Below are 26,103 nucleotides of genomic sequence, written 5' to 3'. Positions count from 1 at the left end.
ACTGTTCAGAAGAGCATTGCCATGTATGCTGTCTCCTTTTGTGGGCCTCAGTACTTAGGAAGGACAGCACTCATCTGTCCCACCTCTCATGGGGAGAATGCTACTTAGCCTCAGTGTAAGCTCACAAACCCGTACCTGTGTCAGCCAGCTACTTTGGCAAGATGGAGCATTTTTATTCAGTGTTCCTACTGTCCTGACCCCCAGCCCTCAAAGGGGACCCCTAGGAGGTGGGTGCAGAGAAATAATGATGATAATAGGCAAGACTTTCATGGGGTTTTCTCCCAGCCAGGCACAGTTCTGAAATGCTTTACTCATAAAATTTTCCATGGTAGGCACTATTGATGTCCTGTTTTATATTTCAGATAACAGCACAGCTTACCCCAGCCACATACTTAGTAGGAACGGAGCTCAGACTGGCCTTAACATCACAGATAGCATTTGAATCTATGTTATTTCCAGTGCTGAGACTTAATCAACTCTCTGAGCCTTGATTTTCTTGTTTTTATAAAATGAACATAATAATCTCGTCTTTAGGATAAAGAGAAATTAAATGAGAACACTACAAAGCCTATGCTTTGTAGATGATTAATAATAACTATTTTGAAAACAGTAAAATGGCCAGGCACAGTGGCATGCATGATCATGTGAGCCCAGGAGTTCCAGGACACCCTGGGCAACATCTCCAGACCCTGTCATTAAAAAAAAAAAAAAAGGATCAAATGGCAGCATTAAAAAATATTAGCATTGTAGCAACTAAGGCATGGCCAGGGTAAATGTGTTTTCATGCTAGCAAAATCTCCCCTGGGGCCAAGGATTTAGCTCAGTGGTTTCATCGCCTGCTGCGCAAGTGCAAGGACTGGAGTTTGATCCCCGGTACCAAAAAAAAGAAAAAGAAAATCTCCCCAAGTCCATTCTTTGTCAAGTTATGAAGATAGTTTGATTCTAGTGTGAAAAATTATTTCCCTCTAGCAGGATTTCACAAGAAAATACCACATCTGACATGTAACACAGACTGAATATTCTTCCCACCAAATGAGCGCCCCCCCTGCATGTGATGTTTTTGCTGATCATATTACATTGAGCTATAATAAAGGATAGATCAGGCTGACAAAAATTGAAAAATTAAATGCAAAGATCACACTGAAGCCATCCAAAATAGCCTGATACATTTTAATTACTCTGTTTTAGCTTGCTGCATCTTAAAACATTTTCTTTCAAATCAAGTCACAGCTGTGTGTACTTTAGGCTGTGGCCATCATGAACAAATATGAAAAGAAGCAGAGTTAGAACAGATGAATACCAATGGTTATCCATTAGTCTGATGTAATGTGACACAATGACCATTAAGAGACTTGTGAAGAAATTAGCAAAACAATGTCAAATATACATTTCTGCATATGTGAATGACAGCTTTTGCTAGTGCCTGTTATCTGGTTTGGCGAAGGTTATCATTCTTTTAGAAAGTCAAAAAATCCTCCCCTCAGAATGACTCTCAAGTTAGAGCAGTGGAAGATAAATACATTTGAAGTTGGTAAAGTGAGTACTCTCCTCCTTCTGGAGGAAGTGGAAATGTGTTACCATGGAAACTCACCATCCCTCTGCCTGCAACAACTGATTTAAATATTTTGGCAAGGAAAATGTTACAATCCTCTTCTGTTCCCACCACCTCCTCTTACAGTTCCTCAACTCACCCTTACAACTGGAGTTCTACAAACCAATTAGACTTAAATGGTCAATTCTAGGAATGGCAGATTTGGTCAGATTAATTTTCCCTGCATAAGGGATGTCGTATTGAACTGCTTGGTTTGAGAGTGGCTGAAGAGATAACGACACTTCAGAAGCATGCCAGTAGAGTGTGACTGCTCTCTCACTCAGTGACGTTGCACAGTGAATGGGACCAGCAGTGGGAGTAGTGTGGAGTTCTGCGTTCTTTCACAGTTCACTTGCAGGAACAGCTCAAGTGTTGCTTCATCTTCTGATCATAACAATTTGTCCTCATTGGATGCTGTGACCTGTACCCCTTGGTGGGAGTTGTTTGCTTAGATCTGGAAAATCTGAACTAGTTGTTTGGCTGGGAACACAAGTCAAAGATAAAGATAGCCGGGCTGGGGGAAGAGCAGAGCTGGGAGGAGCTCTCCTGTTGGTCACCTACAACAGGGGGATCTGTCCAGGTTGAGAACGGAGCTTTTCCAGAACAGCATGAACTTCCTCAGGATTATAGTTCCAAGGACCAGATTTACCCTGCAAAAGAAATGAATCATGGATTCCCACATTTCCAACGTGCAAGGAATACGCATGTCTGGAGCTTGCTTGTGAGACGTGGGCTAATGGTCTATGCAGGAGCCGTCAGTGCAGCTCAGTCAATAGCAGATGCAACCGTGGGGCAGATCAGACCACCCTGGGAAAGTGTGTGGAGTGGCACCGACATTTAACTGGAAGACTGGACAGAGAAGTGGGTGGAAACTGGGACAGTCAAGTGACAGTTTTAGAAGGAGAAAAGGCTCTATACACATAAGCTTTTCTTCCAGCATCAACCTTCAGACCCACCTTGCTTCTTTTCCAGTTCTCACACTGAGTTCTGCCATTCTACATCAGTGCCTCCTCTGCCTGTCCAAGCCCTCTGCCCTACCTGGCCCTCCTCACCCACTACTTGGTCAGCGGCCATACCTCCCAGCCATCCCCAGGGCCTGCTCCCTACAGCCCGTTCTTCACCATGTGGCCAATGACCTTATCAAGTAAGGGTCAGATTGTTCCTCTTCCCCCTCCAAACCCTTCAATAGCTCTTCTTTGCCCTACAATGAAGGCCAGACTCCTTGGTCCAGAGCTCTGTACCCCAGATGTCCCCAGTTCCCTATTCATGGCCTGCTCTAATATGCCCCTGTGCCTTTGGCCACCTTGTTCCCTCTATTTGTGGTGATTTTCACTCACCACGCTTACTTGGCTGGCTCCTTATGCTTTCAGGCCCAAACATGCCCCAGCCTCTAAAATGCCCACCCTTCCTCAGGGCTTGGAAAACCTGCATTCTGGGAACCATATCAGTCCTGATGCCTCACACTGTTACCTTTACGAATTTGTCTGTGGCTCCCTCTGCATTATAACAGCAGGATGGAATTTTTAGGGATTCAGTGGTTGTTTGGTCCACAAAGTGAGCAACATTTACTGTTTGGCCTTTTACAAATCCTGCTCTGGGGAAACTGTGCTCCTACTCTTATTTGGGTCTTCCTTGTCCCCAGACCATGAGCCCCTTGAAGTAGGGTGGAAGTCATTTTTAATTCAGTTTTGTGTTTCCAGTACTTGCACAGGGACTAACCCAGGGGGTTGGGGGGAACGACTCAGTCATGCTGGGTTAGACCCATGATGAGGGAAGGTGGAGGGCAGAACTTGCATCCTGTACTGTGGCCCTTGGCACCCTGAGGCTCCATTCAGGGGATGTTAGAATTGAAATCAAAGAGCTGGGGATTTAGTTCAGTGGTTCTGCTGCCTGCCTTGCAAGTGCAAGGTCCCGAGTTCGATCCCCAGTACCAAAAAAAAAGAAATCAAAGCCTTCCTAGTGACTTTGGGAGTGTCAGTTCCCTTCTCTGAGGACCATTTATAAAATGGAAGCAACATTTTATATCTCTCAGTTTAACACCAAACCAGGGTTGGGCTAGTCTTCTGGGTTCAGAAGGCAGCCAGGAGGATGCAGCTAGGGGCTTCCGTGAATGTCATTTCATCCCCAGTGAGGTGGGGACCAATCTCCTCATTTTGCAGAAGAGGAAACTGAGGCTCCAAGAGGCAAAGGACCACTCATGGTCACATGGCTAGCAGTGATTTGAATCCACATCTCCCTGATTACAAAGCCCTCTTTTTGCCCTTACCCTCTGTTGACACCCTTGCCCTCAATGTCCCCCCTGCACCCAGGTCACCACCTTATAGAGGATCCTGCCCTCCTGGAGTACATAAAGCCTCTCAGGCAGAGCCGCATAGAGCTGGCTGCTCTGGTTCTGCATGGTGTCCACCACCACAGGACACTGGGGGGTCTTGGTCAGCAGCAGGTGGGCTGCCCGCATGCGGTCCTGGAGGTTCCGGTGCTGCCTGATGTCCATGTTGTTCTTAAAGGCCCAGCCATCTGCAAGAGAAAGGTCAGATGCTGAGGCCCCACAGGCATGGCACACACTTCCTGCACACCAAACACCACCTCCTTTTAGTGAAAGTCCCAGACAGAGGCACCTTCAGCCATGATATGACCCAGTTTCTTATTAGAGGTGAATGCACAAGGTCACCTAGGGACTTACTGATTGATCCAGAGCTGGCCTCAGCTCTTCACTGTGAGATAGTCCAACAGATACATGGTTCTTGATCATTAATGTTCACACAGATCACTCAGGGACATTGTTAAAAAGGAAGATTAGGATTCAGTCTGGGAGCAGAGGCAAAGTTCACCTAGCTCCCAGGATGCCATGGCCACTGGTGCCTGGCCCACACTTGGCGTGGCAGGAGTCTAGAGCAGTGGCCATCTAAGTGTGTGGTCCCCAGCCCAGCTGCAAAAGGATACTGTACCTTATAGTAATGCAAATTCCCAGGCCCTACATTAGGCCACCCAGGAATGAGCCCCAGCAATCTGTATTTTAGCAGCCTTCTAGATGATTCTAAGGCACAGTGAAGTTTAAGAACTACCATTGTAGAACCTAGACATCCTCTTCTATTTGTCTCCACAATATTCTTTCCAAAATGCAAATCTGACCATGTCACTCTTCTACTTAGACCTTTCAGTGCCTCCCTGTCACCCCCAAGACACAGCCCAGGCTCATCAGTGAGGCCCACGAGGCCCTCGGTGTGACCTGACCCTACTCCAAGCAAATGCGTGAACTACTTGGATTCCTTGACTCACTGACCGCCAATCTGTCCCTTGCCTCCACCCTTTTTTGTTATAGTAGCTGCCTCATAATAAGCCACTTAACAGTGAGCTCACAGCCAACTACACCTGCTGGCCTGGTCATGGCCCTTATTCTCATCCTCTCCTACCCAGTCCTCCTGCCTTCTAATCATATGCCTTCCAGCCCCTCATCCTGCCTGTCCTTTAGAGACTCAGCACAATGGGCGTATGAGTTGAAAAAGTGACCATTTAATGAACCACTGATGGTCTTACTGCATTGCTGGGCAATGTAATGCTAGGTTTCCTCGGAAGCTACGTGGCCTGTGTGTACAATAATTATTGCTTCTGTGGGTGATGAAAGTTGATTAAATCTACCGGTAGAGTATGTTCTACCTCCTCAGGGCTTCCAGGTCATCTTGCTCAATACCTCTCCCCCAAGTTAAACCAGCTCTCTAAAGAGATTCCCATCAAGACCCAACTGTCTGGCCAGAGCTTAAGGCATTATTACTTGTCATCAAATTTGTTGATGACTATAACCAGTTTATCTGTACCATGGTAGGGCAGCCTCACCTTCCATTGGCCCATTAGAGCTTCATAGCAGCCTCCCCTGGGAGGCCAAGCAGAGTTTCTCAGTCCCAAGAAATAGCTGAGAGCATGAAGACCAAGAGGGGAGGAGCAACTTGCCTCCCCTGTAGAAATGTGAGTTTCTTGGGCCGGGGATTTAGCTCAGTGGTTTCGCCACCTGCTGCGCATGCGCAAGGACCCGAGTTCAATCCCCGGTACCAAAAAAGAAAAAAAGAAAAGAAAAGAAATGTGAATTTCTTACAAGAAGGAACTGCATGTGTCTCTTGTCCCTATCTCCCCAAGTCAGTACAGGCCTGGGCACATGGCAGGTGCTCATTAAATATTGTCAACTGAACAGTTCTGAGGGAGGTGTTGTCATGCCATTTTTGTGGTAGAGAACTAGGCATGAAAAGTAAACTGACCGGGCCAAGGATTTAGCTCAGTGGTTTCGCCGCCTGCTGTGCAAGTGCCAAGGACCAGAGTTTGATCCCCAGTACCAAAAAAAAAAAAGTACATTGACCAAGGTCACATGATCAGCACATACTACAGCTGCACTCACACCCAAAGGTGTGATCTTCCTACTACACTTTGTGCCTCCCTGTATTTTCCTGGACAAACATGGTGTGTGAGGAAGAACAAGGTGACTGATTTGGGCTACCAACCCCAGACCTCCTAGTTTTGATGGACACTGGCTGTAAACACTTTATTTCTGAGGTTCTAACCATGCCCAGTTCTGTCTGATTGATAGAAACAAGGACCCTGGGAAAGGAGATGGGGAGGAGGAAGAATTGTTTGTAGTAGGAGGGCGAGGCACCAAGGTAAGAAACTGGACCGTGTCAGGACGAGGCCAGGAAGCCTTTCCTCTGTAGCTTGAGGCAGACAGCTCTGGTTCTAGGAAGGGTTAAACCTGCCTGTCTAATTTCAGGGAAATTGTGTCAGGAGATAGGTATCAGGACCAGGAAGCACAATTAGCTTAGGGATGGTCCAACCACTCTTATTGCAGTTTGCAGTTTGTTCTTTGGGAGATCAAAGCTGGATCCTAGGACCCTGTTACTCAAAGTGTCCCTGGACCAGCAGCCTTGGGCATACCTGGGTGCACCTCGTCCCTCCTGAGCCAGCATCTGCCTTTCACTCAGATTCCCAGGTGATTTGTGCTCACATTAAGGTTTGAGAAGCACCTCCCCAGGAGGCTAAATAAGCTTTGACTGAGCTGCAGCTGTCAGCTGTGGTGATATCAGGACTTTGTCTCTTAGCCAAGGACACCAAAGTCACTGTCCTAGGTCTCTTTCTTTAACTGATGGCTGCTGCTCTCACAAAGGAGGGGTGTGTGTGTCACAAACAGACACACTGTGCTGGTGTTTGCTCTCCTGTTCCCTAGGCTGGATTTTTTTTAAAAGGCTTTATTATGGAAATTTCAAATATATAGAAGATAGAATAGTATAATGAATCTCATCATGTACCTCTTACCCTATGATGATATTTTAAATTGTCCCAAAATTTTAATGAGGGATTTTAAATTGCCCCCAAATCTTAATGAGCACAGAAGCTGCAGTTAAATGAAGACAGTATTAAGTCGAAAACAGCTTTCAAGCCTTTGGAGCTGTATGAATCAATATGTACCAGGCTTGGTGTGCAGCTCTGGGATAAGTGTTTTCCACAAACAATCCAGGTAGTTCTGTCATTAAGAGATCCAGAGACCACACTGGAAAAAGCACTACTGAACCAACTTCGCTGAAAATTCGTCAGCACAGTCTCTTTGCATATAGCACAAAGACAAGCCAGCAAGGCCAGCATTGGCCCAAACAAGCATTTGCCCAGTGGCTGCAGCACTCTGGCTGTGACAAGGACTCTACAGAGTGCTGCATGAGAGCTGCAGCTCACACTGCACCTCTGCTGTCTTGTGGAGAGGCGAGTAAGTAAAGGGCACTGGCTCCCCCAGCCGCATAAGCCTTCTTGCCCAACTCTTAAACCTCAGATGTGAGACTTGGGCCAAATTCATGGGCTCAGTCCTCATGAAGATGAGAGAGATAGATTGTGACACAGTACCTGGAGGGACTTTTCTGCCCACTGTAAGGAAAACTGACTCACTTCTCAGCTTTCTCAGCAAGGGAACAGGATTTCCTGTGGAATGGTGGTGATCGGTGACCACCAGCTAGGAGCTGGAGAGAGGATCCCCATCCAGACAGAAGTTGCTGACAACAGTGGTTCTCTAGGCTCGGTCCCCAGACCAGTAGTGTCAGCATCCTTGGAACACATCAGAATACAAGTTTTCAGGCCTGTCCCAGAGCCACAAAGGCAGTCTGCTGTAGCCAGTGTTGCAGGGGCTTCCAGTGCTCACAAAAGGCTGTGAATTACTGACCCAGGTGATCTGTAATGTCCTTCTGAGCCTTAGGGTGTTCTCTCCTGATTTCCCTATTTATCCATTCAAAATGTTGGAATGCAGAGGAGCATAGTGGCTCATGCCTGAAATCCCAACACTCTGGGAGGCTGAAGCAGGAGGATCCCAAGTTCAAGCCCTGCCTGAGCAAGCTAGTGATTTAGCAAGACTCCATCTTAAAATTAAAAAAAATAAAAAGGGCTGGGGATGTAGCTCAATGTGAAGGCACTGGATTTGACTCCCAGTACCCCCTACTGGAGAAAAACAAAAGAAAAGAAAAGAAATAAAAGAGAAAAAGTTGGAATACTCTCCAGACAAGCCCTGTCTCTCCAGGTCTTCCCAAATGCATGCCTGATTGGAAGCAGACTGCTGAGAGTGAGGGACTGGGAGGTGGTGGGGGCCCAGTGAACAGCAGCTCTTTCCCCTTCCCCTCCGCCAAGTGGAAGGGGAGGGGAAGCTGGGTGGGAGGAGGTAGAGGCAGAGAACCCTTCAGTACCTGAGGCGTGCGCTTCTTCAATGTAAATGATGAGAAAATCTGCTATGAGATGAAAGTCTTCAATAAGTCTCTTAAATTGGTCAAATTTGAACATAAACGAAGGTCAGGTACAACTTCCAAAATTCAGCACCAGTGGCCTGTTGCCTAAAATAGAAAAGAAACCATCCTAAACCAAGAATCTACACCGTTTTCTTTGGCAAGCAGCACCTTCTCTCTTACGTTCAATACCGCTATCTTTCTTGGCTGCTAAGGACGAGTCCCCAGCACAGTGTGGGGACCAAAGCCTAGCAGGGATTGCTTAGCAGGGCTGGAGCTGGTTGTTACTTTTCTAAAATGAGAGGGTTTCGTTAGGTGGTCTCAGTGCACCACTTGCAGACACAAGGTTAGCGAGAATGATGAATGAGGAGTCCCTTTCATGCAGTTTATCAGGCAGGCAGGGGTCCATTCTCTTGTGTGATGTTATTGGTAATACCCCAGGGTAGGTAAAGAAAGTGAGGTTCGAAACACCTCAGTTCCCTCACCTACAATTGAACAAAATTATAATACATACTTGACAGGATTGTTCTGATGATTAAGTAAATTAGTACTGATAAGGGCTTAAAATGTTGCCTAACTTCTAGCAGATGCTCAAGATACACAAGCTATTGCTGTAGCTCTTATCTCCCTGAGCTCTGAAGCAGGGAGACAGGGAAGGGGCTGCACAGAGGGGTGAAGGGTGGGAGCAGGACGTGCTGCAAAATGAAAATGCAGGGCCCCTGTTCAAACACCAGGGGCATGTGCTATTAATTTTATTAAACTAGAAAGATTTCCCCACCCTTTCTCTCTCCTCTCTCCCTCTCTCCCTCTCCCCCTCTCCCCCTCTCTCCCTCTCTCCCTCTCTCCCTGGCACAGTGTTTTTCCGTTGCCATTTGCTGGGAGCAATGAGGTAGATCACTATGTCCTAACTGGCCTCCTCCTGCAGAGGGCGTGGTGGAACAAGGCCTGGCATAGAAGAGGACTATCTTCCTTCCCACCCATTCTGGAAAAAAACATGAAGCATTATCTCCTGCAGACCTTACCCATTCTCCCTGTTCCAATCAGGCATCCCCTTTTGCTTTCCTTATCCACCCTATAAATAAAGGTGCTGAGGATGCAAGCCAAGCTTTTTGTCTCATCAGGACAAAGGGTTTCCACCTGGTCTCAGCTGTGTAAACTTTACTATTTTTGTCTTTTTTTTTTTTTGGTACCAGGGATCGAACTCGGGTCCTTGCATTTGCACAACAGGCAGCAAAACCACTGAGCTAAATCCCAGGCCCTGTCTTCTTTGTCTTATTCTTTAAGTTTCTTAATCTCTCACCATCGTTTCTCACTCAGTGAACCCTTCAGCTATGTGGCCATTCAGTGTCACGGCAGCCATCCAGTGTCATGCTCCCCTGGCACACAAGGAAATGCACAGGGTAAAGCCTTACTGTCACCCTGTATCCCTGCAGCCAAGTGGGCATGTGCATGTGTGCCTGCGGCCTCAGGGCACCCGCTTCCTCCTCCCTCTGGCCACCAGACCCACATAGCATGTGCCAGCCAGGAGCACAGGATCCAAGCCAGACCTTTGCCCTTCCTACCCACACACCACTCCAGCTCACAGCATTCGGGGCCATGCTGGGCACTCTGATGGGGGAGGGGAGACCAGCGGCTTCTCCCTAAGGGTAGCTCAGCCACTTTCCAAACTGCACCATGGCACTAAGTCCAGGATGGAGATGGCAACCCCTGTACCCTGCCACAAGACGCTGAGGGATGCCCACATCAGACCTTGACCCTCCCTGTTCTCAGACTCAGGCCCTCCCTGGGGCCGGAAGGCAACAGCAGCCACTGGGTGAGAACAGAAAGAAGGGCCTTGGACAATGTGTCCCAAGGAGGTAGGGAGCTCAGCAGGGAGGCAGCCTCCCAGTCCTCAGAAACTTTGGTCCCTTTGGACTTCACTTACAGAGTGCAAATTCAAAGAGAAAATTACGAAGAATTTTACGACAACTGCCGTGCAACACTAATCCCCAACTATGAGGCCCTTTTGAGTATGGGGCCCTGCCCAGGAGGCCAGGGCCCGAGCCTCGTGTAATTCCCTGGCCTTGATAGGATAGCTCTAGGGAGCTGCCAGAGCCCAGTGGTTTATTATGCCCAGAGCCAAAACATCGTTGAGCCCTTACTTGGTCCTGTGTGTGACATGACCAGTGAAGTGTCCACATTCCCAGGGTACTCATTGCCTCTTGAGCGCTGGGATTCTATCTATATCTCTGCCTGCACACAGTTTGAAGTCTGTTTAATGAGGAGACAGGTCAAAAGCAAGTAAACATGGAAATGAAGTTATTTTGAATACTGACAAGTGTTATGTAAGAGACCATAAAGGAGTGGCCTACTTTTGTGCGTGTGTGTCTGTGTGTGGTTTTTGAGACAGGGTCTCACTGTGTAGTTCAGGCTGGCCTTGAACTCATGGCAATCCTCTTGCCTCAGCCTCCTGAGTGCTGAGATCACAGGCATGTGCCACCGTACTCACCAGGAATGGCCTACTTTAGACAGGGAGGTCAGGGTGGGCTTCCACGGAGCTGCCATTTAACCTGAGAAGTGAAGGATAGCAAAGAACCAACCATGGGCAATTCTAGGCAAAGTGATTTTGTGTACAAAGTCCCTGAGGAGAAGCAGAGCTTAAATTGTTCTAGGTCCTTCAAGATACTGGCTGGAACCAGGCAGGAGAAGCAATAAGAGAGATGACTGAAGAGCAAGGAGCCAGAGCAGGAAGCTCTCTCGAGCCTTGGTGAAGAATCCAGATTTTATTCTGGGTGTAAAGGGAAGTCATGGAAATATAAAGCAAGAGTGGTGGACATTATTGTAATTTTGGCTGCTCCTACATCTCCTTTCTACTTGGAATTCCCTTTTGTGGGTATTGTTGAGAGAGTGTGCCCAGTGATATATTTGACTCTGAGTTTCCTGGTGGCCCAGTAACAGGATAAGCAATTAGTTATGTATCCCTAATGGGTCTGTAATGAGGAGAAAGTAAGATGGTTTCTCTGGGATGCGAAGCTCTCCTGGCTTTGGCTCACGGCTTATCTGCATGGGAGGCCCTGGGAGGTACTGAGTGGGCCTTGGCCCTGCTGGCGGATTGTGGGATGATTTCTCATGCTACAGGGAGGCCCAGGCCTCAACAGGGGAGGCTCCAAGGTCAGTCATGGACTGGCTGGTCATTGGACTCCAGTGACCCCTGGGAGTCACTCTTTAAATAAGAAAAGTCCTGACTTCAGGTCAGGACCATATCTAAATATTAGCTGTCTGGAATTTTGTTTTTAATTGACAAAAAATTCAACACCGGCTGATTAGGACCCTGCAAGGGACAGAGCCATTTGTTTAATTATTTATAGTGTGGCTGAGTACAGTGATCAGTATTGAGAGCAAAGTTTCAACTGGGTTCCCCACTTTCCTGGGAGCAGAGAGAGGAAGGATGGGAACAGGAGGGTGCCTCTGCAGTGAGCGGGCACCCTGCCCGTGTCTATAGGCCACAGGGCAGAGAACACAATTTTAAGAATGTCTGGCAAGGACTGTCAAGTTGTATAAATGGGAAAAGAGCTCTGTAGTAGAGCTGGACTCAGACCCACCCTCCTGGCTGCCAGACCAATAAATTACCCCCCATGCCAGGCTCTCTCAGCAGAGAATCCCACTTATAGTTACTAGACAACACTCCCTTAGTCCACTGGAGAGATTTCAGGAGATTTTAAACAGGGGCTAAAGTAAAGCCGGTTTTAGTTGAACTCTTTTTTTAAAAAATTAATTTTATTGGTATCTTTTAGGTATACAATATAATAACATTCATCATTGGAAATTTGCACCTTTACATAATCTCTCCTGGTTATTTTTTCCCCATTCCCCTGCCCTCCCTACAGCTGAACTCTTAAGTACTCAGAAAATAAATCATCTGTATGTTGTTTTCTGCACAAGATGTCAGTTAATGTTTTACCGTGTGTGTGTGTGTGTGTGTGTGTGTGTGCGCGCGCGCGCGCGCGCGCTTGTATATGGACATGCACAGGATAGGAGATGGCTGAGAACCTCTCTGAGCCCCTGTTGTCTTATGCAACACAGAAAGTGTGCCCCTGGGGAGTCAGAAGGCAACTTCTGGCTGACTAAAAACTTGCTGTGTGACTCTGAACAAGTCATTTACCTCTTTGGGGCTTTGCATCTGAAAAATGAAGGAGTTGTTTTGGTTATCTGTAAATGATCTTCTAGGTCTCCCAGTCTATGGCTCTAAAATGAGTTCAGAGTTTATACCCAAAATATACAACAGAGCATTTTAATGACCTGGCAGCTTCCCAAGCAGTTACATGATGTCTTTCAAATAAGCAGAACTGATCACTTTCGCTGTCTATTGGAAAACCCTTCCAGAACTCACCAACACCCTCAGGTCATGTCTACATGACACAGAAGTCCCCTTGCTCTGGGCCCTGATGATATCCTCAGCCTCATCTTGAACCCAGGCTTGCCTCTTGCACCCCACTTCCGCCAAACCTAACAGTGATTCTCTGCATCCTTTGCTGTTCCTTGGCTGTTCTGCCCTCTCCCCAAGCCCTTCTTCATTCACCCCAAGTCTTTCCTGTCCCTAGACACTCAGCTGTCCTCCAAGCAGTCTTTCCTTGGCCACTTCTTTAACCCATCCATGAGGCTCCCTTTCCCAGAGCCTTCTGCTCCCCTTTCACTACTCTCATTCTGGGTCCTGAGGTCTTCCGGACAGAGGCCAGAGGTGTTTATTTCTGAATTGCCAGTGCAGTGCTGAAAGCGGATGCCAATAGCGAAATGAAAGGCTTCGGTTTGGTCCTGCCTCTCACTCTCCTCTTCTTGTCCTCTCTCAGTCTCAGTTGAAGCAGCAGGGATTGAAGACAAATTGAACTCTTTCTAACTGAAAGTGGACAGTTAAATGATGCCCGTGGATTCTGTGAAGCAGCCCTGAGGCAAGTTAGTTTTTAGGGAACTGATCTTCAGAGGACTGACATTCAGCACTTTGTCCTGTTCTGCACAATGCCTGGCACATAGCAGACACACCGTAACAGTTAGTTGTTATTTCTCATTGCTGTTATTATCAGCAGTTATTTGATGAAAGTTCATTGAATAAATTGAGATCTTTGGTGTACTGTCGTTTAAAATCACGAATGAACAAAAGAAACTATTGTCCTTTTCTCAGCTTAAAGCACTCTTTCCTCTCACACTATAAAAATCCCACTCATCCTTCAAGCCCTAGTTCCTAAGCCACCTCTTCCAGGAAGCCTTCTGAAATCACATGTTCACAGTTTCCTCCATCCCACCGGACTCTCAGGATTTATTACATCATCTGTTGTGTGGAGTCATAAAGTCCTTGAGCCAAGGAACAGGCTTTTACCTGAGGGCCTGGCTCACAGGAGGTGCTGTGCTCGGAAATGCTTGAGGCACACTGGGATTCTGGGTCTGACCTGTCCCTCACTGGCTGTTACCTCAGCCTCTCAGTGCTCCGTTCCCTTCAATGACGAGAGGATTGGAGAAGGTCAGCGATTCCCAAAGAGTGTTCTCTGGAGCTGGTACAATGAGCATAGGTATTTCCTCAGGTGGAGAGAGGGGAGTGCGTGCGTGCATGCGTGTGTGTGTGTGTGTGTGTGTGTGTGTGTGTTAGCAAAGCCAGTCAGGGCTGTGTTAAGTAATGCTTTTTTTCAAGTTCCATGTATTTGTTTTTAAGCTTTAAGGTTTCTCACAGCCTTTTGTACACTTAGTATATTATGAATTCCCGGAAGGATGACAGAGAATGGGAACTCTATATGGTAAAGCGTATCTGGGGGACTGGGGTCCAAAGAACATGGTAGGAAAACCCTAGATTAGCCAGCTGCCTCAAGGGCCTTCTGTGCATGCCTGCTGCTAGGCCCTGGGGTAGCACGCTGAGGATGGCTGAGGTAAGTTAGACACAGCCTTCGCCTGAGTCTCCCTGTTGGGCAGGGAGCTTTGGTAGCCAGATGGTTGATAGAAAGAAAAGTGTCAAGGAGAGGTGTGAACAGGGAGGCTGCCTCCAGAAGGGACAGAGAGCATGGCTAACCACAGGGATCTGAGTTGTCATCAGGACAAGGCCCAAGATGTATACCCTGAGGCATGAGGGATGTGGACCCTTGGCCGAAGAGAATGGTGCTCTGAATCAACGACAGTGTGGGCAGGGCAAAGAGAAGGGACGGCACAGGATAGAGGAGGCCCCACACCTGTCTCAGGACGTGAGTGCGTGTGAGGTCTTGGGGATGAAATTGGGGGAAAAGTCAGAGCCTGACCCCAGAGGAACTTGGATGGCAGGCTGAACCTGTGCCTCACTGAAATTCAGAAGGGGGCTGCAGAGAATGCTGAGCTGGGGTGTCCTCTGAGAAGAGCAATCCAGCAGACACCTAAATTTGGGTGGGAAGAGAGGGCAAGAGGAGGAAAAGGAGGTCCTGGTAAGAAGAGAAGTTGTGAAGATAAAGAGAACTGAATGGTGAGGTCTTCAAGAACCCACATTCATGGTGCTAGTTTGCCTGGATCTGGGGGAAGGAGAAGGGCTGAGAGGGAGGGAGGAAGAGAAAGAGAGAGCATCAAGTATTTACTGAGCAACTGCCACGCATGAGGCCTAGGGTGCAACAGGGGGTCAGAACTATAGTCTCAACCTGCACAGAGTTTTCAGCTAGTGAGGGCATCACACCTAAGTCAATACCCACACACGATTGTAACTGGAGTGGCTTTAATTTAAAAAAAGAAAAAGCTTAAAATGTTAATCAAGCACATAGGAGAGGGAACCTAGCCTGGGGAGTTCGGATTGGCTTCTCGAGGGAAGTGCCGCTGAGCAGAAGGCTGAGGATGAAGAGGATTTCAGCAGGCACAGATAGGCACAGGGGGTCCCAGGCAGAATAGATATCACGGTAAGAATGATATTCAAGGGGGTGAAGCCCACAGTGGGTGGCTCATGGTTTGAGTGCCTGGAAAGGCGCTGATGCTGCTCAGAGAAACACAACCCTGGAGAATTTCTAGTTCCCTGAACCCCAAAAGAAGCAGCTAGAGTAGTAGTGGAATTCCCAGCAGTCCCCCTTCATCCCCCTGTGACACCCTGCAGCAGGCGCCTGAACACGGAGCAGCCTCCTGACCTTGCATGAAGTCCCAGATGGTGCACTTCTGTCCCGAGAGGCAGACTACCGAGCAATCCGGGGCCAGACCACCTAGCTCAGCTGTGTCCTCCAGCCGCTGCCAACGGACCTTCAGGATGAACCAGAAATACTGGGTGCTGAAGAAGGTCGGGATCCAGTTGTCATGGGAAAACTGCGGATTCCTTGTCATCCCAGTCTTCTGGCCCATGGCCAGGATGTTTTTCTTGATTCTGTCTGGAAACAGTGTCATTAGCACTTTGCCCATGGCTACCTCCACAGTCACCTGCACAAGCACCCAGAGCCTCTTCAGCCATAGCCCTGGACGGGGCAGCCCCATCTCTGCGGCACAGCTAGCACTGGCTCTGAGGCTGGTGGACAGGGAGGCTGCAGCCAGGCACTGTGGGGTGGGGTGGAGCTGAGCAAAGGTACAGAACAGAGCAGCCAACCCCAGACAAGAGGCAGGTGTCAGGGTGGGAGGTATTTGCCTTCCTGTCAATAAAGCAGAAGATTCCAAACCAGCTGCACAGAGGTCTGTCCTAATTTACTGTCATTTTAGATTCTGTGCCTTAGCTTTTGAGATATTTTTGGATTGGGAGATGGCAGATCTTAAATTCTCCCTCTGATTAAATTTTAAAAGCAAATACTTAAGGGCCAGGGATTTAGCTCAGTGGTGCCACCACCTGCCTCGAAAGTGCAAGGTACTGAGTTCGATCCCTGGTACCAAAAAAAAAAAAATACTTACAAAGATCCACACTTAAAGGGACCCTGTTTAAAGATCGTCGTATTGCAAGTGAATAGCTTCCAACATTAATTATTCTTTTAATAAGCTAAGTGGTTCTTTTACTAATGAAATATAGTTGTCTCCCTCACAGCTTTCAGCTGGTGGTTGAGTATTTCTGGTGGCAAAGCCCTTGCCAGGGGATAAGGATCTGGACTCTCCTGGGGCAGGGACAGAGCTGGGGCCAACCCCAAGGAGATCTGGGACCTGCAACCCCCCTTAGCACCTCTCTGGTCTCCCAGAGGACAAGATCTAGTGCAGAGAAAGGACAAGTAAACAGAAAATTACCATTTACTGTGTTGGGGGAGGGGCAGAGGACGTGGCTGCTAGGGAGTGTGGAGAAGGGGTGGCCAGTTCTGTTTAGAGCAGTCAAGAAGACTTCCCCTGAGGGAGTGATGTCTAGGCTGAAACCTGAAAGACAGCACGCAGTCACCCAGGCAAAGCAGGGTTAATGATCCCGTTGCAAGGAAACACAGGGCCAAAGCCTGAAAGGCCAGAGAGAGCACAGCTCATAGAAGCTCAGAGTTGGAAAGTAACACATCTAAAACCACTTTCTTTTTGAAACAGGGAAACTGAACCCTAGAAAAAGGTTAAGTCTCCTGCCTAGAGCTGCTTCTGGTCTCAGTAATCACTAGGTATTAGATTACCCCTCACAAAGGCGTTTACATACCTAAATACTCTTTGGGTGTCACTAAGGGCGGGGTGACTGGAAGGGTTGCACAAGAGCTGGCTGCCACTATCTGGGGTCCAATAGTCTTTACTGCATTAACTTTTGGTTTGGTTTGTTTTTTGAGAAAGGGTCTCACTATGTAGTTCAAGCTCCCCTTGAACTCTGTCTGTCGCCCAGGTTGGCTTACAACTGCAGGTGATCTTCCTGCCTCAGCCTCCAAGTGCTGGGATTACACGTGTGGGCCACCATACCCAGCTTACATTAACTTTATTGAAAATGGAACAAAAACAAGCTCTGAAAGATGTTCGGTTTTGGAGCATTTCACAGCAAATATCCACGTGGCACCCTACTCACAAAGTATAGCAACTACCTCTTCACTTGATCTTAGCCAAAAGGCCGAGAAGCGATGTGCACCTACCTCTTATGTGCAGTTTTTTGCCATGTACAAAGGACTCCTATATAAAAGCCTGAACTTGAGATTGATCAGGCTTTTATTTTCTGGTACTGTAGGTCTCTCTCTCTCTCTCTCTCTCTCTCTCTCTCTCTCTCTCTCTCTCTCTCTGTGTGTGTGTGTGTGTGTGTGTTTAGAGCACCTTTAGGTTTACTCTCAGTGTTGTGCATTCTGTGGGTTTGGACAAATGTATAATGATGTATACCCTCATAATAGTATCATGCAGAGGAGTTTTGGAACTGTGAATCTACATCCATTGTTCACACTCTAGAAGTCCAATGACTCTAGGGAAGTTTGGGGAGCAAAGGAAAAGATATATTTAGAGAGCTAGCAAACTCAAGAAGAGGGAAGCTCTCACCGACAAAGAGCATCTTGCTTAGGGTTTTCAAGCAAAGGCTTAGACAGCATGGATAGGCATATTGGACAGGAGCGTACCAAGGTAGTTCCAAAGTCCAGGCTAGCTCCACATTTTGGGTAGGCTGCTCTTCTGACACACGGGCTGCTTTTATCTGTTGGTCACTGGATATTCTAGGTGCTGTAAACCTAAACAAAAGTTATAATTAGAAAGTCTTATGACTCGTGTTTTTTCAGTTTCTTTTCTTTTCCCAGGAACAGTTAATCATTATTAGGATACAAAAGGCAACTTTTCTCTGGAAAACGGAATGATAGCAAAAGGCTGCTTTTCCTCAGGAGGACAGTGGGGGAGATAGAGAAAAAAGAACTTTCTCTTGGAGGGCAAGGGAGATGACATTCGCTGGAGAATAGATTTTTACCCATGGGGTAGCTTCAGTTAGAGGTGTCATCTACAGCAAAGCTAGGGGGAGGCTACTAATGTATTACAGATGTGTGACTTCCAAAATTAGTGATTTTTTTTTTTTGAGTACTGGAAATTGAACTCAGGACCTTTTCACTGAGCTATATTCCCAGCCTTTTATTTTTTATTTTGAGACAAGGGTTTTCTAAGTCATGAAGTGGCCAGGCTGGGCTCTGGGCTTGCAGTCCTCTTGCCTCAGCCTCCCAGAGTGTTGGGATTACAGGTGTGTGCCACCACTCCCCGCTCCAAAATGAGTGGATTTTAAAAGTCAACTAAGGGCGAATGGAGCTAGAGGGTTTGTTTAGGTTCTTCCTTGCTAAAGTTTTACTACCCTAAAAATCTCTTGTTCTCTATTCATTCTTCCTGTATACTCCAAACCCCCAGCATAAACTGATCTTTTTACTGTCTTCATAGTTGCGTTTTTGAGAGTATCAGATAGTTGGAATCAGACAGTATAAAGCTTTTTCAGATTGGCTTCTTAGTAATATGCAATTAAGTTTCTTCCAAGTCGACGTCACTTGATAGCTCATTTCTTTTTGTGCTAAATAACGTTCTATTGTCTAGACATACCACTGTCTATTCACCTACTGAAGGACATATTTGCTGCTTTCCAGATTTGACAATTATGAACAAAGCTGCTATAACACCATGTGCAGATATTTGTGTGGGTATAAGTTTTCAACTCATTTGAAGACATCAATGAGCATAATTGCATAGATTGTGTGGTAAAATTATGTTTAGTTTTGCAAATAACCACCACACTGGCTTTTAAAGTGGCCCTACTTTCTTGGATGCCCCAACGATACATTAGAGCTCCTGTTGATCCATATCTTTGCTAGTGTCTGATGTCAGTATTTTGCATTTTTGCCGTTTTAATATGGGTGTGGTGGTAGCTCATTTTAATTGCAATTCCTTAATGACCTATGAGATTGAGGATCTTTTTATATACAGATGCTCCTCAATTTATGATGAAGCTATGTCCTGATAAATTCCTTGCAAGTTGAAAATATAAGTTGAAGATACATGTAATAAACCTGTGATAGTTAACTGTCGTGTCAGTTAGAATGAGAAACGCCCAGCTGATTGGTTTAGAACAATTCTGGGTGTGTCTGGATAATGGATTCACTGAAGAGGGAAGAACCACCCTGGGTGTGGGTGGCACCAACTAATAGGCTTGTAGCCTGGATGGACTAAAAAGGGAAAGAATAAGGAAGTCTTGCATCTGCTTTCTTGGAGGAGCTCCAGTCTTTGCCATCACCTTTGGAGGTCCATCTCCACGCTTCCAGCGCAGATTCTTCAGCCTTGCAGTGCAGCCTCTTCAGCCTTCCAGCATTACAGTCTCTTTTTGAACTTTGGGCAGTGCACCTGCTGGGAAGGAAAAATGGCCAGATGTGCAACTATATATCGATTCATGGGCTATAGCCAATAGTCTGACTGGATGGTCAGGGATTGGAAAATTAGTGACAAAGATATTTGGGGAAGAAGTACGTGGACAAACCTCTCTGTATGGGCAAGGGATGTAAAGATATTTGTATCTCATGTAAGTCCTCACCAAAAAGTGCCCTCAGTAGAAGAAGACTTAAATAATCAAGTGGATGGGATGACCTGCTCTGTGCATAGCAGTCAACCTTTTTCTTCAGCCACTCCTGCCATTGCCCAATAGGCTCATGAACAAAGTGGCCATGGTGGCAGGGATGGAGGTTATGCATGGACTCAGCAGCACTGACTTCCACTCCCAAGGATGACCTGGCTGCACCCACTGCTGAATGCCCAGTATGCCAGGAGCAGAGACCAACACTGAGTCTCTGATACGACACCATTTTCTGGAGTGATCTGCCTGCAACCTTGTGGCAGGTTGACTATATTGGATTACTTCCATCATGGAAAGTGTGGCACTTTGTCCTTTCTGGCATAGACACTTATTCCAGGTATGTATTTTTTTTAACAGTAGCAAAGTTTATTAAAGGTAGGAAAAGAAGCAGGTTCTGCAGAGTGAGTTTAGGCCAAGTAAAAGTAGGAAAAGAAGTACACCATACAGTGTGAGGGTGGGCCACCATGGAAGAGAGCACACAGTGGCCTCCAGATGTGGATTTGCCTTCCTTGCATGTAGTGCTTCTGCCAAAACCACCATCTGTGGACTCACAGAATGCCTTATCCATCGTCATGATATATCACACAGCATTGCTCATTTAACAGCAAAAGAAGTGAGGCAACGAATGGGCTCATGTTCATGGAATTCATTGGTCTTACCATGTTCCTCACCATCCAGAAGCAGCTGGATTGATAGAGGGGTGAAATGTCCTTTTGAAGATCAGTTACAGTGCCAGCTAGGTGGCAATACCTTTGGGGCTAGGGCAAGGTTTTGCAAAAGGCTGCATATGCTTTGAATCAGTGTCCATTATATGGTACCCTGTCTCCCATAGCCAGGATTAATAGAATCAAGAGGTGGAAGTAGGAATGCTACCACTCACCATTACCCCTAGTGACCCACTAGCAAAACTGCTACTTCCTAGTCCCACAACCTTACGTTCTGCTGACTTGGAAGTCTTAGTTCCAGAGGGTGGAAGGCTTGTATTACCTTCACTCCTTTGTCAAATATCTACTGACTATATTTATGTGGGTCTATTTCAGGGCTCACTATTCTGTCCCACTGAGAGTTTTATCTATGCTTTCACCACAATCACAATCTCCTATTACTTTATAATAAGTCTTGAAATTGGGTATCATAAGTACTTCTCTTCAATTCTAATATTCAGTATTTTGGAGGGTTTTTTCATCTCCATGTAAACTTTACAATTTGTGGAAACTATATCAACAAACTAATTTGCTAGAATTTGGCTTGGGAAGATGTTGAATCTGCAGATCAAGTTGGGAAGAACTAACCTCTGGACAATATTGTTTCTATTCATGAACATGGACTATATCTCCATTTATTTAGTTCTCCTTTGATTTCTTTTAGCAGGATTTTATAGTTTTCCTCATATAGATCTTGTTCATATTTTGTTAGATTTATACCTAAGTATTTCTCTTTTGGATCCTAATGCAAGTGATATTATCCCTTTAATTTCACATTCCAACAGTTCATTGATGGTATATAGGAAGGCGGTTAACTTTTATATATTTACTTTTTATCCTGCAATGTTGCTCTTATTGCTTTTAGATCATCTGCAAACAAAAAAATGGTTTATTTCTTCCTTCCCAATGTGTATAGCTTTTCATTTCTGGTTCTTGTCTTACTGTAATAACTAGGACTTCCATTTAATATTGAAAAGGAATGTGGATGGGACATCCTGACCTTATTCCTGATCTTAACAGGAAAACTTCCAATTTTCACCATTAAATAGAATTAGCTGACTTTGTTACTTTCCTGCTGCTGGGACAGAATACCTGACACTTGCTACTTAAAGGAGGACTGACAGGGCCGGGGATTTAGCTCAGTGGTTTCGCTGCCTGCTGCGCAAGTGCAAGAACCCAAGTTCGATCCCTGGTACCAAAAAAAAAAAAAAGGAGGACTGACAATTTCGATGGATTCAGTCCACGGTTAGCTGGTTCCAAGGCAGAAACAGAATGGTAGAAGGGCCCAGCAGAATAAAGCTGCTCATGTTACAGTGACCAGGAAACAGAAAGAGGAGAGGAGCTGGATACACTGTTCCTATCCAGGTCGTGCCCGCAGTGACCCACCTCTAACTAGGCCTCACCAAACAGCACACCCAGCTGCTGAACTCACTAGTTAAACCATAACCTCAGTTGTGTGATTTTTGTTGATATTCTTTATTAAGCTGAGGAAGTTGCCCTTTACTCCTAGTTTGATGAGAGTTTTTATTATGAACGTCAGATTTTTGTCAAATGCCTTTTTTGCATCTATTGATATGATCATGCTGTTTTTCTCCTTTATCCTGTTGGTTTCATGGGTTATATTAATTGATGTTTGAATGAAAATCTAGTTTTGCATGCCAGAGATGTCTCACTTGGTTATGGTGCATAATTTATTTTATTGTTGTTGTTGTTTTTTTGGTCCCGGGGATCGAACTTGGGTCCTTGAGCTTGCGCAGCTGGCGGCGAAACCACTGAGCTAAATCCCCGGCCCCACAATTTATTTTATACATTGTTGGGCTTGCTACTATTTTATTGAGCATTTTTACATGTATGTTCATGAAAGATATGGTCTGTAGTTTTCCTATAATATTTTTCTTTGGTTTTGGTATTAGAGTAATGTTGGCTTCATAAGAATAAGTTAGGAGGGCTGGGGATTTACCTCAGTGGTTTCATTGCCTGCTGCGCAAGCGCAAGGACCCGAGTTTGAGCCCTGGTACCAAAAAAAAAAAGAATAAGTTAGGAAATATCCCCTTTCTTCTATATTCTCAAAGAGAATGGAGGAATTGGTATAATTTCTTAACTACTTTGTAGACTCAGTAGTGAACTTATTTGGGCCTGGTGTTTTTTGTTTTGGAAGAGTACTAATTACCGATTGAATTTCTTGAAAAGATATAGGCCTATTCAGAGTGTCTATTTCTTCTTGCATGAATTTTGCATAGATCATGTCTTTCAAGGAATTAGTCCATTTCATCTAGATTATCAAATTTGTGGACAGAGAGTTGTTCATAGTATTTTTTTCTTATCTCTTTAATGACCATAGGATATGTAGTGCTGTCCTCCTTTTTATTTGTAAATTAAAATTAAAAATTTTGCCAGGCATGGTGGTTCACAACTGTAATCCCAGCACTCTGGAGGCTGAGGCAGGAGGACTGCTGTAAGTTCAAGTGTTTGAGGTCAGCCTGGGCTACATAATGAGTTCAGGGCCAGCCTGAACTACATAGTAAGATCTTGTCTCAAAAAGCCCCCCAAAAATTTTAATTAAAAATTTTAAAAATATAAAAATTAAATGTTAGCATTAAATTTCTAAAATAAAATAAAAATTTATTCACTGTGCCTGCCTCGCAAGTGCAAGGTCCTGAAAAAAAAATGAATAAAATAAAATTTTATTATACTAATAATTTGTGTTTTATCTCTTTTTTTTAGTCATCTTGGTAGAAGTTTATCAGTGTTATTGATTGTTTATAGAGAGCCAACTTTTGGGATTTTTTATTTTCTCTATTGATTTCTTGTTTTCAATTTCATTGATTTCCTTTCTAATCTTTATTATTTTTTCTCCTCAGTTTATGTTGGATTTAATTTGCTCTTCCTTTTCTAATTTGCTTCTTCCTTTGCTCTTCTCTTTCCTTTTTCTGAAGCTAGATAAGAAGCCTAGACTACTGGTGCATTCAGTGATATAAATTTCCCTTTATTTACAACTTTCACTGCATCCCACAAACCTTTCCTAAGTTATTTGTGTGTGTGTGTGTTTTAGACTGAACCCAGGACCCTGCATACGCTAGGCATGTGCTCTACCACAGAGCTACATCCCCAACCCTTTTTCTTTTTAATCTTTTTTTTTTTTTTTTGGTACTGGGAATTGAACAAGGAACCTTGCGCTTATGAGGCAGGTGGTGGCACAACTAAGCTAAATCCCAGGCCCTTTCTTTTTAATCTTAAAACAAGGTCTTGATAAGTTGCCCAAGCTGCCCTTTAACTTGCAGTTCTCCTCCTCAGCCTCCCAAGTGACTGGGGTTATAGGATTGTGCCACTGCACCTACCTAATTCAAAATATTTTAAAACTTCTCTTGAGATTTATTCTTTGACTCATATGTTATTATTTAGAAGTGTGTGGTTTAATATCAAGTATTTGGAGATTTTCCAACTATCTTTCTGTTACTGATTTCTAGCTTGATTTCACTGTGATCAGGGAAAATGCATTGTATGTTTTTATTCTTTTTAATTTATTAAGGTATATTTTATGCTCAGAATGTGTAACCGGGATAGCTTCATAAATTTTCTTTTTTTTTTTTCTTTTTGGTACTGGGGATCAAACTCGGGTCCTTGCGTTTGCAAGGCAGGTGGTGGAACCACTGAGCTAAATCCCCGGCCTACTTCATAAATTTTCTATGTAAACTTGAGAAGAATGTGTACTCTGCTGTTGCTGAAGGAAGAATTCTATGTCTACATTTTTATTTTGTTTTGTTTTTTTCTACTTTAGACTACAATCTTTTATTGTGTATTATCTACAGCATTTACACACAAATAATTGACATCAAGTTTTTATATTACATACTTGTATAAGTTTCCTGTACCTGAGATATGTTCAAAGCTGGTTTTTTGTTTTGTTTTGGCTTTTGGTTTTTTTGTTTGTTTGTTTGTTTTGCTTTGTTTTGTTTTTGTTCCAGGGATGGAACTCAGGACCTTGCTCTTGCCAGGCAGGTGTGGCGCCACTGAGCTGCATCCCTGACCCATTTGAAAATGAGTTTATAACTGAGAACTTTATACATTCACAAGGATTTGATCCAATAAGTATTCTTACATTTAGGCCAACTGAAGACTTGTGTACATCTCTTACATTCCTGATTTCTCACTATACTCTGTGCTTTTGTAAGTACAAATAAAACCAAAATGACTAGAGGTGTTTTCATGAAATGTATATTGACATGAGTTTCCCCACTACACAATGTCATGTTTCCATGCATTCCCATGTTTTATAAAATTAAAAATTCCTACATTTTTTAGTGTAAGTTTGTTCATGTTTTCTGAAGTCATGGGAATCACTAAAATCTTTCTCACATAATCCACATAAGGTTTCTGTCCAGTGTGAAGTCCTTCATGTGTTTCAAATAAGTGAAAGGATTTAAGGACTTCTCACATTGACTGTGTACATATGGCTTCTCTTCCATGTGAATACTTTCATGCATTTGAATGCAATGAGAAAAATAACACCTTTAAAACATTGTTCATATCTCTTCAGATTCTCTTGATTATGACATTTCTCGTGGATCTAATAATATATCTGTGTACTGAAAGATTTTGCATATTACTTATAAAGAAAGGGCTTCTCTCCACTGTAAGTCCTTTCATGTCTTTTTTTTTTTTTGATACTGGGGATCAAACTCCGGACCTTGCGCTTTCAAGGCAGGTGCCAGAACCATTGAGCTAAATCCAGCCCCCTTTCATGTCTTTTTAAGTGGCATTATATATTTACAGTTAATTTCCTCTGTGACTTTTTTTTTTTTTTTGAGATAGGGTCTTGCTAAGTGGTTCAGGCTGGTCTTGAGCTCACAGCAATCCTCCTGTCTCAGCCTCTCAAGTGTGGAATCATAGGTGTGCACCACCACACTTGGCAATTTTTTCAATATCTGTGATAATTACTGGAGTAACTGAAGGCTTTTCCACATTGATTACATGCATATGGTTTCTCTTTAGTGTGAAATTTTTCATGTTTCTGACAACACATATGTCTACTAAAAGCTTTCTAACATTGCTTACTTATATAGGGTTTCACTCCAGTGTGAGTTCTTTCATGTATATAACAATCACGGTGTCTGAAGAAAGCTTTCCCACATTGCTTACATACATAGGGTTGCTCTCCTGTGTGAATTATTTCATGCATTTTACTAAGACGATGTCTACCAAAAACTTTCCTACATTGCTTACAAACATAGGGTTTCTTGCCAGGTTTTGAACGTGCATGTTTCTGAAGGGACTGAAAATCACTGTAAGGTTTTCCATGTTCATTGTTATGGCTTGTATACAGATGTTCCCTAAAAGCTTCATGCACTCATAGGTGGAGCTTTTCAGAGGTGGCTGGATCAAGGATGTGATTCTGGGATTGATTCATAGTGCAATGCTAGGATTAAGGGTGTGAGTGTTAAAATATAAGAGATAGAAAGAGGGCTGCTGTTGTCATTGCTTGTCACTTGTGGCTTGCTGCTTGCTGCCTTCTGCCTGTTATGAACTCTTTCTCCTCTGCAATGCCCTTCTGCCATGCCACCCTGCCTTGAAGCTGATCAACCATGAACTGAAACCTCTACAAACTGTGAGCCAAATAAATCTTTCTCCTTTAACTTCAAATGTCTAGTATTTTGTCTCAGCAATGAGAAGAGC

The 26,103-nt window shown here is 44.8% G+C and overlaps 2 protein-coding genes across 2 annotated transcripts in view; one reads left to right on the top strand and one right to left on the bottom strand.

Moving 5' to 3' along the window:
* Ift25 (intraflagellar transport 25) overlaps window positions 1-26,103 on the top strand; it is an 81,183-nt gene that overhangs the window by 49,484 nt on the left and 5,596 nt on the right. The gene's annotated exons all lie outside the window — the stretch shown is intronic.
* Dio1 (iodothyronine deiodinase 1) lies at window positions 1,155-15,826 on the bottom strand. The gene is made up of 4 exons (XM_004874652.4): window positions 15,423-15,826; window positions 8,293-8,436; window positions 3,909-4,108; window positions 1,155-2,241 (listed from the first exon to the last, which is right to left on the bottom strand). The coding sequence occupies exons 1-4, from the start codon at window positions 15,757-15,759 to the stop codon at window positions 2,149-2,151; spliced, it is 774 nt and encodes a 257-aa protein (XP_004874709.2). The 5' UTR covers window positions 15,760-15,826; the 3' UTR covers window positions 1,155-2,148.

This window comes from Heterocephalus glaber, unplaced genomic scaffold (genome assembly GCF_053883595.1).
Source record: "Heterocephalus glaber isolate CG9 unplaced genomic scaffold, H.glaber_assembly_v1.0 deba00001449, whole genome shotgun sequence".
In the NCBI taxonomy this organism is placed as follows: Eukaryota; Metazoa; Chordata; class Mammalia; order Rodentia; family Bathyergidae; genus Heterocephalus; species Heterocephalus glaber.
The sequence above is the reverse complement of the archived record's forward strand: the minus strand, read 5'-3'. Positions and strand labels throughout refer to the sequence as shown.